Raw genomic sequence first — 18,489 nt, forward strand, 5'->3', positions numbered from 1 at the left:
CTTTCTTGCTCTTTCAGACATGAATAATCGGCACACTGATGTGTCTGTCTTTGGCGAACCCACTGAATTTGAGTACTTAAGGAAGGTGATGTTTGAGTACATGATGGGACGTGAGACAAAGGTATGAAACCGTATATGCCACTAATTTGCCATGTGTTTTCATTTAAGTCTGAAATATCAGCCTGCCATGTGTTTACCATTAAGACATATCATGCAGCATGCTGTGATAGCAGAAGTGATAACACTCAAGTGCTGTCTTTCCACACTAGTATAGTCAGAACTGAGGTCTGGTGAAAAGCTGAAGGATAGCACACTGTACAAACTTTTTTTGCTGTTCAAGCTATGAAATTTCCCCATGCTAATTTGAGCTGTTTTATTCTAGCAGCACAAGTGTTATGATATGATCGTTACTACTGTAGCATGATCTAACAGTCTTTTTTTGAAATATAGCTCATTTCAATTCCAAAGTGTTTTGCAACTATGCTTTAGAGCCATCCATGCAGTCGTCTCTGTGGTGGAATCTTGCAGCACTTTATTTTGGGCTTGGAGGGTTGTATGGAAGACTTCACAGGAAAGGAGTAATGGTATTACTTGTACCAGGCAGGGGCTGGCTGGCAAAAGTTAGCCTGGGCAAGCTGAACCAACTGGTTCAGAAATCAGGCAGCCCACACACATCATAATAACATGCAAGCACACCAGAGATACACACAATATGAAAAGGATGCTATTACCATACACTTACATATACACAATAAACACATCCACCAGTTATACACACCATATCATTCATGCACATCAGATGAACGTACACTATGTGAACAAACGCCATGTTTGACCCATGCACACACATCTTAAATGCCTCGTGCATAATACACACCATACACACCATTCCTGCATCATAGATATACACACACAACATATATCCACCATATACATACAGTAACACACAAACACTGTACATATACCATATACACCACACGTGAACTGTATATACACACCGTACATCAAAACCAGCACAAGTGCCTACTTTTTGGAAATGTGCTCAAGTGGATAGATAGCTAATTGGTAGGAATTTTTTTAAATATTACTTTTATTTGATATCATCTAAAACTGAATAATATTTGCAACAATAAAACCTCTAACATATAGGCAATCTGTCTATACAAATGGTGCTAGGAATGTGTGGGCCAATTCACAGTGGTACAGTCTCAGTGCCATGTTTGTGAAATTGATATCTCTATTAAGATCAGAGCAGTAACTGAGTGACAGATTAACAGGACACCTAGGAACCATTAATACTTTGTTTTTTATTTATATTAATTTGCAGATTCCCCCATACAGTGGGGATTATAAATGCTTTAATACTAAGCAGAAACACTGTGAAAACTAAATTTAAATAGGGATCAATCAACCTTGAGCAAATTCTGTTTCTAGTGTTGCATTTGTTACATGCCATACAGTACATGCATCAAATACACACATGTACCATATACATACTCGCACCATATAAATACACACAATGCATGCCCCACCCCCACCACACATTATATACACATTCCATATAGTACATGTATCAAATACACATACACTGTTTATGCAACATGTAATAAAAAAAAAGTTACTATGTGGGATTGCACATTTAAAGCAATAATATACTCTATACTCTACTCACTATAACATATACATGTCTCCTTTATTTTTACCCTTGCAATGTCCTTTGCTGCAGTTTTAGCAACCTTAGCCTTGTTGAATTCTGCAGATAAGCATTTTCTGAATATGTTAATTAAATTGGGGGAATACAAAGGCTGATCCTCCCTGGATTGTGCACACGTGATCACTTGAGGTAGTGATCATGTGGTTCTCATTTTGCCCTTTCTCCCTCTGCTCTACATTTAGTCCCATCCCTCTGTTGCCCGCTATGTTTTCCATGTCTATTCCAACTGATTTCTTCATCTATCTACTTTCACTGATCAGCTGTGTGAACTAACCGATTTAGGGCAATATTTACTACGCCGCTTTCTGCTTTCTCCTTATGGAGCTACTGTAGAAGACACTTTACAGGCCATTGATTTGAATGAGTCTTGAAGGTGTCTTCCAGCACCAGAAGCAGTCTTGTGACAGAAGACTGATTAGTATATATGACCGCTAATGCTCAGTTTAATAGCTGTACTCTAGGTCAACATATTAACCACATAATTCTATATCTGCAGCTGCCCACATAAAAATTACCATTTTGTCTTGTCATTTTTGCTCATAAAATATCTTGAAATCCCAAATAAAAATGATTTGTTGTTGTTAAAAATAGAACTCATCCTATCAGCCTACAATCTGAGAATACGGCCATTATTAAAACAGAGAGCACTTTTAACAGCAATTTCAGTACCCTGGCGACCATAAGAATGTACTGGGATTGCATGATGAAGTGTATGTTTCTCACAGTAGGAAGGACTTTAGGAGTTGGTATTTGTATTGGCCCCAGTGCACGTTTGTAGCCGTGACCCATGCACTCACTTATTCGTTGTCTGTTTTTAAATAAAGGCATTTTCATCACATTCCAGATTTATTAGCACTCCTACAATCTTTCAGATCTAGGGAGAGGAAATGCAATTCATAACGTAGTACATAGTACATAGTTTATAATGACATTTCTATGACAATGTTACCAAGACTTTTTAATTCCATATACTAGGGTTTTCACATTGATACAGAGCATGCAGTTTGCAGTCCATACATTTCTGAATATGATACTGCGATCTTGTACACCATTCCTGGTATAACTATCTCTCTCCCGAATAGTTCAGTATCTCACAACATGAGGAAATACATGGGACAGTCACTCACACTTGGCATAAACTTTGGCATAGTTCTTCATGCACTTTTAACCTCTGTGACTGGGGATTTTCCTGGGCTGGGGGATAGTCCTGTCCAAAAGAAGAAATCAAATAATGAAAGAGAAAAAGCATTGGGGTGCTCGAATTCTTCTAAAAATTCAGGTTTATTGAGCATCCGTTATAAAGCTTCTTCACAGATTGTTGCCAGTAGAAACGGGCTATACGAATAGACTGTTATAGTCACTCCATAGATCACTAAAAAACATAGTACAGTATATGCGACCTGCATTAGCATTGGAGCGAGACCCTCACTCATGCCGAGAGCTGCTTTGCGTTCAGAGATGCTTTCTCAAGGTGGTGGTAGTGTATTTCGGATGTTATGAACATTAGTATTATACAAGTTTTTGATGCTGAGGCACTATCGATTTAACACTAGTAAAAGCATTATCCTTTATATTACACCACCTGCTCTGAAAGCAAGGTGTGTCTGCTCATTCTTCCAATGACTTCCAGAAGTGCATCAAAAGTTTTTATAACCTAACCTGCCCAAAACTTTCGAGTCCAACATCTCTAAACATTTACTTTGGTTTGTAACAGTACCATGCCTAGACTCCAGGTCAGCCACATGGATTGCTGCTTGAACACAAGTCAGCTGGTCTGTTGGATTTTGCTTAGTTTAACGCAACAACCAAAAGCTTATAGTCTCCTCTCAAATATCACTGTGAAACCTTCTCTTTCATGTTGGGAACCTATGTGAGGTCCTTTCTCCATTCTCTGTAGCAACCAGTTGCCATTGAAGGTCAAACTTGATAAGCATTATTACAATGATCAGTTTACAGATCTTCCATACATTAGTCAAATGTATCCATCATATTGGTAAACCTTTCACACAGAGGTACTTGCTTCGTAAATCATTACCAACAATATCTTGTGAAGAGATCAGAAAATTAGCAAATGTTTTTGACCCTTAACCCTTTAAGACAGTATAAGTATCATTAAATTGTTGCCAGGCAAGCAGGGGGTGGGAAGGTTTGTTTTCCTTTTATTATCCATCAGCCAGGTTTATGTAAACATGTGGCTATTTTTGGGTTGTGCAAATTGTTGGCAAAGGCAGTGAAAGAATCTGTTTTCACTGAGTTAAATTGATAAAGTGAGATCCAGATGTTGGAATCCGGATAAATCAGTTCAGGTTTGAGAAGACAAGTGAAAAGATGACCCATCCCAGATCATATAAAATACTTGTGCAATACAAAATAAGTACTGCACTGTTGCACTGAAAACCCGACTAAACATGAAGACTGTAGATTTCTATGGTTCCGCCATTGTCAAAAAGCCAAGTGATTTAGGTTGTGTGTAGGTCCGTCACTTAAGAGACTTTACTAACAACAATCTGAGGAAAACCATATCGACTTCTAAAAAAATATTACGATCTTTATCTGCAGTATTGCGACAGAGTAACAGAAGTGGTCATTAGGGACATAGAGAACCCAAATAGAGTAGGTTTATAAGCTGATGGGGGTCCATGTTAAAATGGATACGAAACAAAAGGTGACACTGTGCTCATTTGCATGTAATTTCCCAGAATCCCTGGCTGTAGTGGAAGTATTGTATGCTAAGAGATAATTAGGAAAGACAGGGTTGCAGACCTGTCTGAGACATGTGAATGTGCTCACAAGTGTACTTTTATTTGATGTACATAAAAAAAAACAAATGTTCTTGTTTATTTAGTATATTATAATCTAACGTTAATGAAATGTAATATTTGTAACTAATTTCACTGCTGCAACACTTAAGGGTTTAAATAGGTGTTCAGCTTACACATAGTTCAATCTTTTTTATTTTTAGACCATGGCCAAAGTGATCACCACAGTGCTACGGTTCCCAGCTGAACAGGCAGAGAAAATCTTGGAGCGAGAGGACTCCCGGCCTACGGTAAGACCCATGCATCGGATTATTTGTAAGAGGAACTTAAGGAGCTGTGTAGGAGGAGAAGTTATCTAGTTGCCTACAGGATGTGTTTTCTTCTACAACCGTGATTGTGCTTTCACCTTCCACACTCCTCTCCTCTCACTTTTGTTATCAGACCAAAACATGGAGAATTGCAGTATATTCAATAAGTGAAAGCAGTATGCAGGAGTGACTCACTCAATTCGTTAAGTAGGATAAGAGAAATAACAAATACTCTTTATATTTACACCATAGGGTTGTCACTTTATTCTGAATAGTTATATTTATTTTCTTTACCCTGATACTTATCTTTTCATATAATGTGGTCCAGCTATTCTTGAACATGAGTCTGAGAGGGCACACTTGAGTATGTAAGTATGTGTAAGAGTAATTAAAGCACATGCTTGCAAACAAAGATGTCCTACAAGAAACTTCTTGATGAACGTATTAGAATTTCATGCTATTTTGTCTGAATGATACACAAAACATGGAAAATTCAAGTGCAAATACCACTTTTAAAATTGTGAATATAGTGTCTAATATTAAACCCACTGTGATTAGTGCTGCAGTGACAAAAAAATTGTGAAACAATACAAACAATTGTAAAGATCCGTGGGAGTAGTGCAGCTCCATAGAAACAACTTTATCCCAATCGGCTTGGCGATACGGAATCAGGAGCGTAAAGTGTCCCAGGGAATATATGAAATACAAAAGAACAAGGAATAGTTGCAACAATGTTTAAATAATTAGGTTGTTTTAAGAAAGGGGGGATTATCTCACTGAAGTGTTGCGAGATATTCATGCGTTGGGTTTAATATGCAGAACTTCCTTCAGCAGATTGCATGTCTGCAGTAGATCGCCAAAGATACAGGAAGGGCTCCCAAATGTATAGAATCTAGAAGGAGGAGAGGACATAGTATAATATTGGTTTATGCAGCATAAAGATATTCTAAATAAAGTTATTCAACTCACAAACGGAGAAAAAAAGTATATATGTAGACAACCCAGAAAATGAAGTGTTGGAGATGTCCTGCAGCCGATACCCTCTTTCCTCTGGGTCGATCGCGGCATCACTTCCGGATATTGATGTCGCACACGGAGGCAGGGGCAGAGATCACAGCTGAAGGCTGCAGTCCAGGAACTCCTCACTCAATCACCTTACGCATTTCACACAAAAAGTGCTTCATGGGAAGCTCTTCGAGAGTAATGTGTAGGGTTATTGAGCGAGGAGTTGAAGCTGCTTCTTTTTCAGTTTCCTTTATTCAGTGACCGGCCACGTAACCGGAGCACAAATGCCGCAGAAGAGCCGGGTGTCTGGTGACCCACTGGTGCCGCCAGACACTCCGTCACTGAACATTATAAGTGAAGGGATGAAGCACTGGCTACAGAGAGAAGTATTGTACCGTAGCTGGAGTTCTTCTTGCAAGTGTGGTAATAATGTGTTGGTATCCAGTTGTTTCATTCGGTTCCTCTAGTCCAGGGGTGGGCAACCTATTTTTCAATGTAGCCACATGTGTGGCGAATTAGAAGTGAAAATAGCCACACAATGTAAAAATTGAGGTATTGTGTTGCGCATGCGAAAATTTTAAACACACATTGTTTGAACAAGTTTATAAATTCTCAGGGCCGTTCTATAGTGTGTGTGCGCCCGTGCGTGCCTGTGCGAACGTGCGTGCACGTGACACATGCTTTTTGTGTGTATGCTGTGAGGTACTGTGTGTGTGTGTGTGTGTGTGTGTGTGTGTGTGTGTGTGTGTGTGTGTGTGTGTGTGTGTGTGTGTGTGTGTGTGTGTGTGTGTGTGTGTTATAAATACGTTTGAAATAAATAAAGAAATGCTTTAATAAATTATTTATTAACATTGTACATACAGTACACACACACATTTCAGTGTTAGTAGCGGCGTAAAACCATTATAGAAAGGCTGCTAACCTCAGCCAACTATAACTGCCACGCGCACGCACGGCGCAGCAAGCGCGCCCTCTATAGAACAGCCCTCAGACCGCAACCCCCCTCATCCTCTCACCCCCCTCTTCATCCTCCTCTCACGCCACCACCACTACCCTCCTCATCATCATCTCCTCACCCCCTCATCATCACCATCTCATTTAACCCTCCCTCATCACCATCTCATTTAACCCACCCTCATCACCATCTCATTTAACCCCCCCTCATCACCATCTCATTTAACCCCCCTCATGACATCTCATTTAACCCCCTCCTCATCATCATCTCCTCACCCCCTCATCACCATCTCATTTAACCCCCCCTCATCATCTCCCCCAGCACTCTTGATCTCCCCCATCATCAAGCACCCCCCCCCCACCACCACCCCAGTGGTGGGATTCAAAAATGTTAGTAACAGATTATCTCTCACCAGGGGGGGGAGGGGGAAGGGAGACGGGGGGTAGAGAGAGAGAGCCGGGGGGGGGGTGAGAGACAGACGGGGGAGATGTTTTGTGTTTATGTATATTTATGTTTTTTTTAATGTTTTTATTCAGTTGAACAGGACTGCATGTGGGGGGGGGAAAGAGACCAGAGGCCCCCTCACATCACTCCCAGCCCCCCTCACATCTCTCCCAGACCCCTCACATCTCTCCCAGACCCCTCACATCTCTCCCAGACCCCTCACATCTCTCCCAGACCCCTCACATCTCTCCCAGTCCTCCCATCCTTTTGTTAGTTTCTGTAATGGAGAACCCCTGGTGTTGCGTTTTTGAGGATATGTGAAAATCGGAAACAGACAGTGAGGTTAAGATGGAAATATCGATGACGGGCTTGCTGATCTTGCATGTATGGGTAATTACCTACTTGGAAGAGGCACAAAAAGGTTAATTACCTGCCACGTATGAACATCCTGTGGCCACCACTTTTATTAAATGTGATACTAAACGTTTAGGTGAAAAGGTATTTTGATTTTGTAGCATTTATACCATTTTACTTGCTAATAGAAGAAGACAGGACACAAAATGTTTCTGGCGACGCTGACAGAACAGAATTTTATGCATACGATATTGCAATTGCTTGTTGTATGTTTTTGAACTGTTAATGTACTGTAAGTACAATACTGAAGCAATTTTAGCTCCAAAGGAGATCTACCACTGTCCATGTTTTGTGGAAGAAGCCAGTTTAATGCAGAAAAAGATATTACCTGTCATGAAATGTAAGTGAAGATATATACACACACACACATCTATATATACATTTAAGTGAGAAACTTGCTGAGGGTTTGTTTCTGAAAATAGCATTTAACGGAAAAGGTGCTTGATAGCGCTCTAACAAACCTAGTGAAGTAAATACAATAAGTGCCCAAATAAATAGGTGCCACTATATAACGGGATAATATAAAGTGAACAAAAGTGAAAATATGAGGCTAAAACAAACACACTCAACCCTTGTTTTAAGACTGTCTCAAAGTTCTTGCACGTAGAATTCTTCCAAAGGAAACAGGGGAGCGAACCTTGTAGCCATGAAAGAATAAAAACATCACATAGTACAGAGATGTCTTACAGTGAATCAGAAATGTGATATGACCAACTCACAAATGGCTACTCACATGAAGGTAGCAAATAAAGGGCAGTCATACAACTTAAAAGGGTGGATGGTCCATGTGGGTGATGCAGCAACTACCAGCAACCAATATCCAAGAAAAGAAGAAAAAAGGACCAAATAGTGTAGACAGCAAAATATATATATTATAACACAATAAAAATGGAGGCTTACACTTAAGATGGTATCAAACAGCATTCAACAGCAAATCACGGATACACAGGAGTCGCGATCTACCTGTGAGTCGTATGGATCTCTGCTACTGCCTCTGAATGCACCCACATCCACGCCGTCGATCCGCGTCACTTCCGGTGCGTCTCGGACTTCCGGGTTCCGGTGTCTGTGGTGTGGGCGCTTCCCTGGTCTTCCCTCTAGATGTTGGAGGCTGGACACACTACGCGTTTCGCCGTATGGGGCACGGCTTCATCAGGAGTCATTATCGGCTGCACATGGGAGATTTAAGTATCCACTATTGGCTCATTATTTCTGAGTTATAATTAACATGTCTTTAAAAACGGCGCAAAGTTAAAATACATTTATGTAAAATACACATTAAAAACTTCACATTTATAAGAATTACACATTTTTGAGAACTTCTCAGTACTATTCATTATTTAAAAATAATGCATGTATACATCAAATACCATCTTAAGTGTAAGCCTCCATTTTTATTGTATTATAATATATATATTTTGCTGTCTACACTATTTGGTCCTTTTTTCTTCTTTTCTTGGATATTGGTTGCTGGTAGTTGCTGCACCACCCACAGGGGACCATCCACCCCTTTAAGTTGTATGACTGCCCTTTATTTGCTACCTTCATGTGAGTAGCCATTTCTGAATCAATGTAAGACATCTCTGTACTATGTGATGTTTTTATTCTTTCATGGCTACAAGCTGCGCTCCCCTGTTTCCTTTGGAAGAAAATAGCATTGTCAGGTAACAATCAATATTTTGGTCATCCATTAAGGTTTGAAGTGTATTACATTGTTCTGGGCATGACGTGATTAGATACTGTTCAGGCTCAGTTTTCTATTTTTAATCTCTACCAGTTTCAGGGCATTTGTTTTTTAGGACGTCAAATATATTTTGTCCTGACTAGTCCAAATTACTGTAAGAACAATAATCTGTGAATTTTAATCTGATATTATCCATTTTATAATGTACTGACGGAGTCATCATCACATACTATAGCAATAATAAACAACGGTTATTTTGTTAAGCGTAGTGAACTTCATGGGCATTGTCAATGCATATTTAGCCCAGCCTATGTTAATAGCATCGTTTTGAGCCATCACTGAATGACGGATGGTATCCAACTAAACGGTCTGTTCCAGCGAACTCTCTAATTACACATACAGTACATAGAAACGGTGAAGTGTGTATGCATGCATGTACAGTACCGTATGTCTATAAAAAGTCAGGGTTGAATCCCTTTTCTTATTGTTCAGCTTTCTGTGAAGCACATTTCTCACATTAAGAAATTCTGACAGGAAAAAATATATTAACAAAAATGTGCTGATTTATTTGTTTGACACTTTAGAAATGTTGACACACATTTGGTGTTGGTCATTGTAATTGTTCAGCAGAGTAAGGTTCCGTAGAGAGCATGACTTGCCGTCTGAGCGCCACTTCGGACATTGCGTCTCGACCCATGCAATAAAATAAGGCCAGAAACAATTCTTAAACCAGTAATATCTGCACAGTGCCACACTACAACTCTTCAGAGGTGTAGTATTCGCATAAAAAGCAATACTAGTTGAGGGGGAAATGAATAAGAACAATATTGCCCTGTTCAACTCATTTTATAAAGGGCCTGATTAGAAAAAGAAAAATAGACGAGCCGCAAGTGTGCTGCACCATAATTTTATGTATATTTCAAGACTTCAAAAGGACCATATTTCAACACTAAGCTTTTTCGTGTGTTTCAGTGTGAAAAAATTGCATTTAGCTACTTGATCAAAATAAGCTGGGGGTGACAGTCCACAGTCCACGGACCACTCCGAGGCCCTGCAATATAGCAAAAATAAACTCCATAAATAAGTAATGGCCATTGCACATAGGATCTGCGGGTCCTGTGTTCACTATTCTGGTCGCTTTGTTTCTCTTAGTACTGTATTTTGATATTCTCAGTTTCACAACAATGTCACCAAAATTATCTAGTATATAAATGAATGTTATTGACCATTCAATGTGACATATTCAACCCCATTGACAAATAGTTTGGAATAAAATGTTTATTGTACGGGATAGTGCATGAATTTGAAAAGAAAGACAGAAATAACTGCAAACGAGCATGAAAGACCAGTTTGACACCTTTCTTGTAGGTGTTTGCAATTATGGTTTTGGCTAAATGGGTTGGGTTTGACTTCTTTTTACCAAGATGATCTGCAGAGTGTTTGTTCTGTGATATACACACACCTTGTTTGGTTGAAATGAAGTGGACTGCAGTTCCTCACCCAATTCAAGAATGTGCACATTAAAGCTGCAGTTCAGTCAATATCCTGCATGTGTGTTTTTTTTTAATAAATCAGTTCTGTAGTAAGAAAAAATACTTTTAGTATTTTCTGTTTTAAAAATAAAAAAAAATTTTAAAGACCAATTTTCTTGTATTCTATTTTAACAGCCATTTGCTAAGGCACTGCCCCTTCATGTCCTGTCACAAGCCCTGGCACACCCCTTTGTCAGCCCTGCCCTCCCTCTAGCACATGTCAGTGCAGTAGTGACAAGCAGAATATAAACAGATCCCTTCACTAATTATGTCACCAGATTTCGACCTATCAATACATGGAGAACGAATTGATCTGCAGCTATACAGTTCTTTAGGTAATTAGAGATTGCACACATAAAACTATTGAAGTAAAAAAAAAAATTTAAAAAAAAAAAAAAAGACTGAACTGCAGCTTTAAGTGACAAAAACATATATAGGTAGTCCTCGGTTATCTGACACAATGCGTTACTCAAAATGGCGTTGGATAGCGAAACGTCTTAAAGCGAAACACGTTTTCTCATAGGAACACTGTTTAAATGAAAGGTTCTGTTCCTGAAGGCATTTTTAACACTAAAATACACCAAATATTTTATGCAGGCAATAAGATATGCAGCACACACATAAATTATATATATTCTATACACATAAACAACTTTGCAAAGCGTCGTAACAGCGTTGGATAAGCCGTTTTGGCGTTGTAAAAATGAACATAGGTATGCATTGCATAGCGTTGGATAAGCCATTCGTTGTAAAGCGAAGCGTTGTAAAACGAGGACTGCCTGTACAGTACATGGAAAAGTGCAGGGGTTTGATTGCAGGAAGGTACATTTCTTCAAGTTGTATTAAAATTCCTCTTGGAAATGAATCATCTAACAGAATATAAAGCTTCTACTAACTGCATGCTATCATTATTAACACTGGTATTAGTGCTTCTGCCACGGTACTGACATTGATGTTCACTATACACTGGATGAACATAAGTAATATATATATATATATATATATATATATATATATATATGCTTGGAAGAATATATATTACATGGCAGAGAAAATGGGGATTGTTCCCATTACAACATAATCCTCAATATTCCATCATCATCTGTTGACGCCTCAGGTAATTGCAAAATGCAGCTGATCAATATCGCAAAAAAGTCCAGCAAGGTTAATAACATTAAAACTAATGATACTCATGCTAAAGTAAATTGGTTGCAGATTACAACCTTTCAAGAATTTTGATGGATGACTGAGGTGTCATTATGGAGACTAATGGATGTCAACTCAGCCTCAGGGTTGATAGCTCAGTTATCACACAGTTTATTGGACTCCCCAACTGAGGTTAAAATCATGTGAAATCAATAATAAGCTTTTCACGATTCTTTATATATACTTAGAGCAGGGGTGGTGAACTCCAGTCTTCAGGGGCCAACAACAGGTCAGGTTATAAGGATATCCCTGCTTCAGCAGAGGTGGCTCAGTCAATGACAGTCACCTGTGCTGAAGCAGGGATATCCTTAAAATCTGACCTGTTGATGGCCATAGAGGACTAGAAATGGCCACCCCTGACTTGGATGGATTTGATGTAAATATGCTTTTTAAAGTAATGGTGAAGAAATCCCAACTAAAGCTGATTAATGACTATACATTTATATTCCATTATACTATGAATAACAACTAACAGATGTGATTAAATCCTAAAAGGGATTTTTAGCATGTTCGAATGAACTAAATGTATACATATATAATAATCACACATACACACTCCTCCCCCCTCCCATTCAATATTGTAAGGAGGGAAATGCCAAGTTAACTATGCATTAACTTCTAATTAACAGAATTAAAGTTAACGCATTGTTAGCGGTGCATTATATCCATCTCTAAACAGGTAGATATTATTTCTATCGTCCCTAAATTTGAACCTTGACTTTTTGATGTATGCTTTAACTGCATGGTTCTGTCTAAGCTTCATGGGTGTTTATCTAAATTAATGATGGTCTTTGTTTGTTTGAATTTAATGTACTGAGCTGTTTTCTCCCTGGCTTTGTAGCTCACCCAACCTCGCAGTGGTATCTTCTGAATCAGTCTGTGCGTAGTTAGCATGCGGGTGAGTGAAGAATTCTGTACTATTTCAGTATATAACTATTAACGGAAAAACGCTTTGCTTCTAACATTCCTATCGCTTCCATTTCCTTTGGTTTGCAGGGTATATATATTTAAACATTTTTAAAGCAATACGAGTCTATGGAACTACGCGGGTATTTGAACTGTAGAATAAATGGATATACAGTACTTGGTAAAACCATAATGACAAACTTAATTATGATATCACTGGATGGTCATAAAGCAATGCAGTTCTGGGTTGGTAAATGGGATAGTACAGTATGAGAGACAGAAGACTAGCAACTCCAAAGAGTTTTTTAGGCAGGTTGCAATTTATTCAATATTTTAATATTTCGGTCCAGCGTAGTGGACCAAAACGTTGGCTATTGAATAAATCACAAACTGCTATAAAATCCCTTTGGAGTTGCTACTCTTCTGCCTCTCATACTACTGGATTATGCCACAGAGTTGAGTACTCACAAGTTTTCCTGTTTGCAATTATTGAGTGCATGTGTATTTACTTAAGAAGTAGGCTTGACATGTTTTGGTCAAGGTAAATGACCCATACTACTTAGAAGAGAAAACATATATAGTAATGCAGCGGTGCTCAAACTCACTGCGCCCCCCTTACCTGCTGCCTCCTCTGTCGCGCCCCCCCCCTCACTTCTAATGATGCGTCAAATGAAGCTGCGGGGTAATGTGACATCACGTGTCCATGGTAACGGGCGTGATTTGATGTTGCATTGCCATGGAGACGCGTGGACAAGAAGCCGGTAAGTAAATTTACAGAGGCCTCGCGCTCTTAACGCGGAGCCTCTGTAACCGGCGCAAGGCCCGTGCGCCCCCCCCCCCCCCCCCCCCCAATAAAGTCTTGCGCCTTCCAGTTTGCGCACCGCTGTGGTAATGTACTAAATAATGTCATATTGAATGTGCATTGGGGCCCCTTTGTTTATTGTAGTATACTTATTAACAGTGTTCGACAAACCTATACATTTGCTCGCCCCGGGCGAGTGGATTTAACCCCCGGGCGAGTAAATATTGGCCCAAGCAGCACACGTTTGGTACTAGGTGGCGAGTAGATTTTTTTGTGTGGCGAGTAGATTTTTTGGTGATTTGTCAACCACTGCTTATTAATACTTGTTAAATGGGGTCACACAGTGTGCAGTGGTAAGTTTCAAACCTGTAAAGGTGCAGCATCCACTTAGGACCAAAGGGGAATAAAGACAGTGACAGGTATAAGGAGTTAAATCTGGTGACCTCATACTAAGATGCTTAAAAAGGCAGGCGATAAAGAGCTCATTAGTCACACATATCACTACCATTAGCTCACACATTACTTCTATGCAGGGGTGCACCTTTGAAAGAGTATGTAGAAATCTGCTGCTACATTCACTTGAAGCAAAAGCAGATGACTTGTGTTGACCCACAGAATGTAGAAACGTAAACAATTGGTTTAGCCATGTCCAAGTCTCTGGAGGAAAACTAAATTGAAATCATCGTTTCTCTTTCCTAACCTAATACGCAGAGTAGTTAGGATAACAGGCATGGCTGTAAATTTGCTAGGCAGGAGGATGAAGTTATGGGGTCTGAGATTTTATCTCTGACTCCAATAAATTCCTAACATTGCTTTATTTTAACTAAGCTTTGTTATACAAATCAGTCCATTGAAAATGACAAGATGGATGAAAAATGATGGAGGATTTTGCATGACAAATCGGGTTTGTCATTGAGATGCGCCCTTCTATTACTGTTAAAGTAATATGAGCAACATGAATTTCAACATTGTGGTATTAAGCTCTCCTTCTGCGGTCTACCTTTCTTCTGCGGTCTACCTTTCCTACTGGGTATGTGGTCAACTGTATTTTCCACTAAATGTCAATGCCACCAACAAGCAGCACATAAAATTGGTTCCCAAGTATGTTGTGTGTGTGTGAGGCAGTCCTGAGACGAGAAATGGATTCTGAGTCAGCATTCTGAGACGAGACACTATCCATAATATTCCTAATGCCGAGTGGGTTCTCAGTGTACAGCCCCTCTGCGCACAGTATAGTTTAGTATACCTGTACAGCGCCGCTTGTTCAGCATCTTAGGCTGCGATTATAGTAGGCACGACGGGCGTGCGATTTCGCGTGCTGCAGGAACAAAGTGCAGCAGCTGATAGGGGCTGGCCATAGTGCGCGCTGGCACGAGTCAGAACTGCGTGGAAGATTTTTCAAAAGACAAATCATTTTGTTTTTTCGCACGGCAGACGCATCACGGCCTCGTCACGTGAGCGGTTCAACCCATGAGGGTGGACCAGCCTTCTGACATGTCAGCCACGCCTCTTCAATTGCTGGAAGTTCACCCATCACTCGGGCGACAGGCACACGTCTACTATAATCTTTGCCTAAGAGTTAAAGGTCCAGTTCCACTTAGCTGGACCAGATCAAATGTCTTTGATATCCTCTTTTCATCCCTGTCATAAACTTCACTGTACGATGCTCCATCAATACTATTGGTATAAAAAAATCTTTAAAAAAATGGTAAAAACTAACCCTGAGGGCACTATCTATCCCCAGTCAGGCGGTATATTGAGTATAACCAAGATATACTCTACTCCTATTTACTCTAAATGCATTCTCATTTTTGTTCATGCCTTAATCATTCCCAAAATACAATTACATACATACATACAGTTGAGGGGGCTACATGTTCAGAAGAGCAGAAACAGTAGTGAGGAGGACCAGAGATAATATGGATAATAGTGTCACGGGATTACAAAAACCTCACAGTTTTATTTATTTATTTATTTAACAACATTATATTCAGGGAATCCGTGGATACTTAAGTACAATATTTTGAAATGGTTTTAAAAAACATAAAAGTAGATTCCACAAGAATGAGTAACCATAATCTACATTTCTAAGTTTTTGACCAATGAGTGAATGCCTCATTAAAATATACAGATGTGGCCCGATTTACAACCCCTGTCTTTCACCGTCTTGTTTTTTGGCAAACTGCCGTCACAAGAATTGCCAGAAGTACAGCTGTCATGGCTACTTTTTCCCAGAAACCACCCAAAATGCTTTTTTTATTTCGCTGTGCCTCTGGAGAATGGGAGTCGGGCTACATCTGTATGTTGAAAAATCGATCCATCTCCTTTTGTTTTGTTTGTTTTTTTTTACACAGGATGGGAATCTCCTTGCAGCTGAACTATGCTAATTTTGGCTCTGAGGACCCTTGCATGGTTCCTGAGGTATTAACAGGTTGTTACTGGGTTGGAATTTCCCTCCAGGAGAAACCAATCTTGGGCCAATAGGAAGCTGCAACATTATTGGTTGGCACTTCCTGTTGGTTAGCTATTTAAATCCCCCTTAAAAACCAGGAAATAATACAGTAACTTCACCTGTAAGTATCGAGAAAACCTTGTTGCCAGTGCTGAATATAGCTCTGGGGGATCCCCAAGTTCCAATCCAGTAAAAAAACAGAGAGGGGCTAGTTAGGGAAGATTGCTGCTTTAACATAGTAGTATAACTGAGCTGCATAAAACAAATTATTCAACTTTGTTACATAAATTACACCATATTCTACTATGGAATCCTCCATTATTTAAAGTACAATTGTTGCAAAAGGAACATTCACGCATTTAAAAAAAAAAACAGTTGTAAAACTATGCGCCTTAGTACAACTTTCTTTACTAAAGACTGCTTTTCGAAAATAAATGTGGGCTTTTTCACCCCAAAGCTTTAACAACAAAAATAGCGGCTATTCCTAGCAAAAACAATGCAGGAACAAAACGAATTTCTAGCGGATTAACGTCTCTGTGCATCTGTAGACATCTATGCAGTACCTGGTGTCCCGATGTATCAAGGAAATACACCTGTGGTCTGCATAACTCGGCCATCTTCGCCCAAAGTGCAGGGTTCCTAAGGCCAGAGTCCAGCAGCATAAAGTCCAGAGTTTTCAGGGACCAAAGACTCTCTGTACGAAGGACTCGCAGGTACAGACAGGATGTCCTGGTGTCCCTCTTTATCAAGGACATGTACCTTTATCAAGGTCTGCATGCCCTGCTGTCCCCAGGCAGTAAGGACAAATACATGTGGTCTGTACGCATAGATGGGGATAGGGACAAACACTTCACTTTCCCGCCTTTTAAACCCTTGCTTCACTCAGGTGAGTTCCTTAGTAGCCCTGCCTTCCTCCATACAGGGATTAACTGCTACCTGGCCAACAACCTACAGCTCTTTCTGTTGGTAACAAACTTGCCCCTGTTACCATGGTCTACATTTAAAGGAAATTAAAAAATATATCCATATTGTAAGACAAATGTTCAAAACTGCACAGGGATAGTTTGCTGTGGGTGAGTGCTTTCATCTTATTGCATCTTAAATGTATCTTGCTCAGCGGTCCTGCAGCTCCAAATGTCGGATTAACGGGGTAATCTATATCACCTGCATGTTGATTGTTTGTTTTTGACTTTACGTTGTGGCATTGCTTATTGATATTTAGGCACCTCCTAAGAAGCAGATTTTATTAGATTAAAGCCGGGCCTCGCTTTCTTGTATTTCTCATTTGATCTTTTTGAAATAATAAGACTTTTTTGAATGCTGTCCAAAGAGTAGAATTTATTTTCAATAAGACGGAGCTTTTAAGCTAGCGCATACCACATGCTCAGCACTAACCTTTTGACTTCCCCTGATGATAAATTGCGTTTTGAGCACATGGATGCAGAGTTTATTTCATGTTTGTACGATTTTAAAAAGGCAGCTATACATTCAGTCATTTTTTTTTTTAATGTTGTAACCATCGGTAAGACTTTGTACAGAAATATGCAATAAAAATTTACGACCGCTCCTCAGCTATTTACGGTCTCTATGGTTATATAACTCTAAATAAGTAGTGATTTATACCTGTACTTAACATATTTAGACTCTTTCCCTTATGGGGGGTTATCTCCCGTAAACAAACATATAAAGTATATAACCAAGCTGATGATTGCGGTTCAATTCTTTTGCCCTCTTATTACTCTCCAAGAATCAGTCTTCTCACCTATTAACTATTTAAATTGAAGCATAGGCCCCGATGTTAGACGTGTGCTACATATTCATTTACAAAGCGTTACGTTCTATTCCAGGGAGTGGCATTTACTGCATTGTTAACGTGAGTTACCCTCCTCCTCCTCACTAGATGAACCCTCCCAGTGCCCTTTGATGTATCTACCACGTGATGGAGTCTGTCCCTCCGGGAGCGTGATGATGTAGTACTGCAGCTATGTCATATGTTACTTGCTTGTTTTGTACGAGAGATCTGGCTGTCTGAGCAACTGAAGAGGGCTCCTCCCTCTGCCATTCCTTCATCCGTGACACCGCAATCATGCAATAGCAAAGTGCCAGTGGGGGCTCTGGCCTGCTGGTGGCACGGCCCCTCCGGCACGCAAAGGGTAAAATCATAAGGGATAGTAATGAAGCTTTGGTTTTTACCCCCTGTTCCTTAAATCCACACAGAGCTCGTTTTCTTTTACCAAGCATCCACTATGACTACCGCTTTAGTAAGAGAGAAGCTTTGCAAACTACCCCGAGTCTAGCACCTCATGTA

General features: G+C 39.8%; 2 protein-coding genes across 5 annotated transcripts in view; one reads left to right on the forward strand and one right to left on the reverse strand.

Moving 5' to 3' along the window:
* Positions 1 to 18,489, reverse strand: part of LRRFIP2 (LRR binding FLII interacting protein 2) — a 501,877-nt gene that overhangs the window by 457,255 nt on the left and 26,133 nt on the right. The window lies entirely within an intron of this gene.
* GOLGA4 (golgin A4) overlaps positions 1 to 18,489 on the forward strand; it is a 145,226-nt gene that overhangs the window by 124,823 nt on the left and 1,914 nt on the right. Inside the window, exons 23-26 of one of the 4 annotated variants that reach the window (XM_075586518.1) lie at positions 18 to 121; positions 4,677 to 4,763; positions 5,110 to 5,149; positions 12,863 to 12,877. In XM_075586518.1, coding sequence (XP_075442633.1) covers positions 18 to 121; positions 4,677 to 4,763; positions 5,110 to 5,145 — 227 coding nt within the window. In that variant the 3' untranslated portion in view covers positions 5,146 to 5,149; positions 12,863 to 12,877. Of the gene's footprint in view, positions 1 to 17; positions 122 to 4,676; positions 4,764 to 5,109; positions 5,150 to 12,862; positions 12,920 to 18,489 lie in introns of those variants that run through there. The other 3 variants (XM_075586516.1, XM_075586517.1, XR_012799195.1) reach the window with 3 other exon arrangements.

The sequence above is a fragment of the Ascaphus truei genome, chromosome 2 (genome assembly GCF_040206685.1).
Source record: "Ascaphus truei isolate aAscTru1 chromosome 2, aAscTru1.hap1, whole genome shotgun sequence".
Classification (NCBI taxonomy): Eukaryota; Metazoa; Chordata; class Amphibia; order Anura; family Ascaphidae; genus Ascaphus; species Ascaphus truei.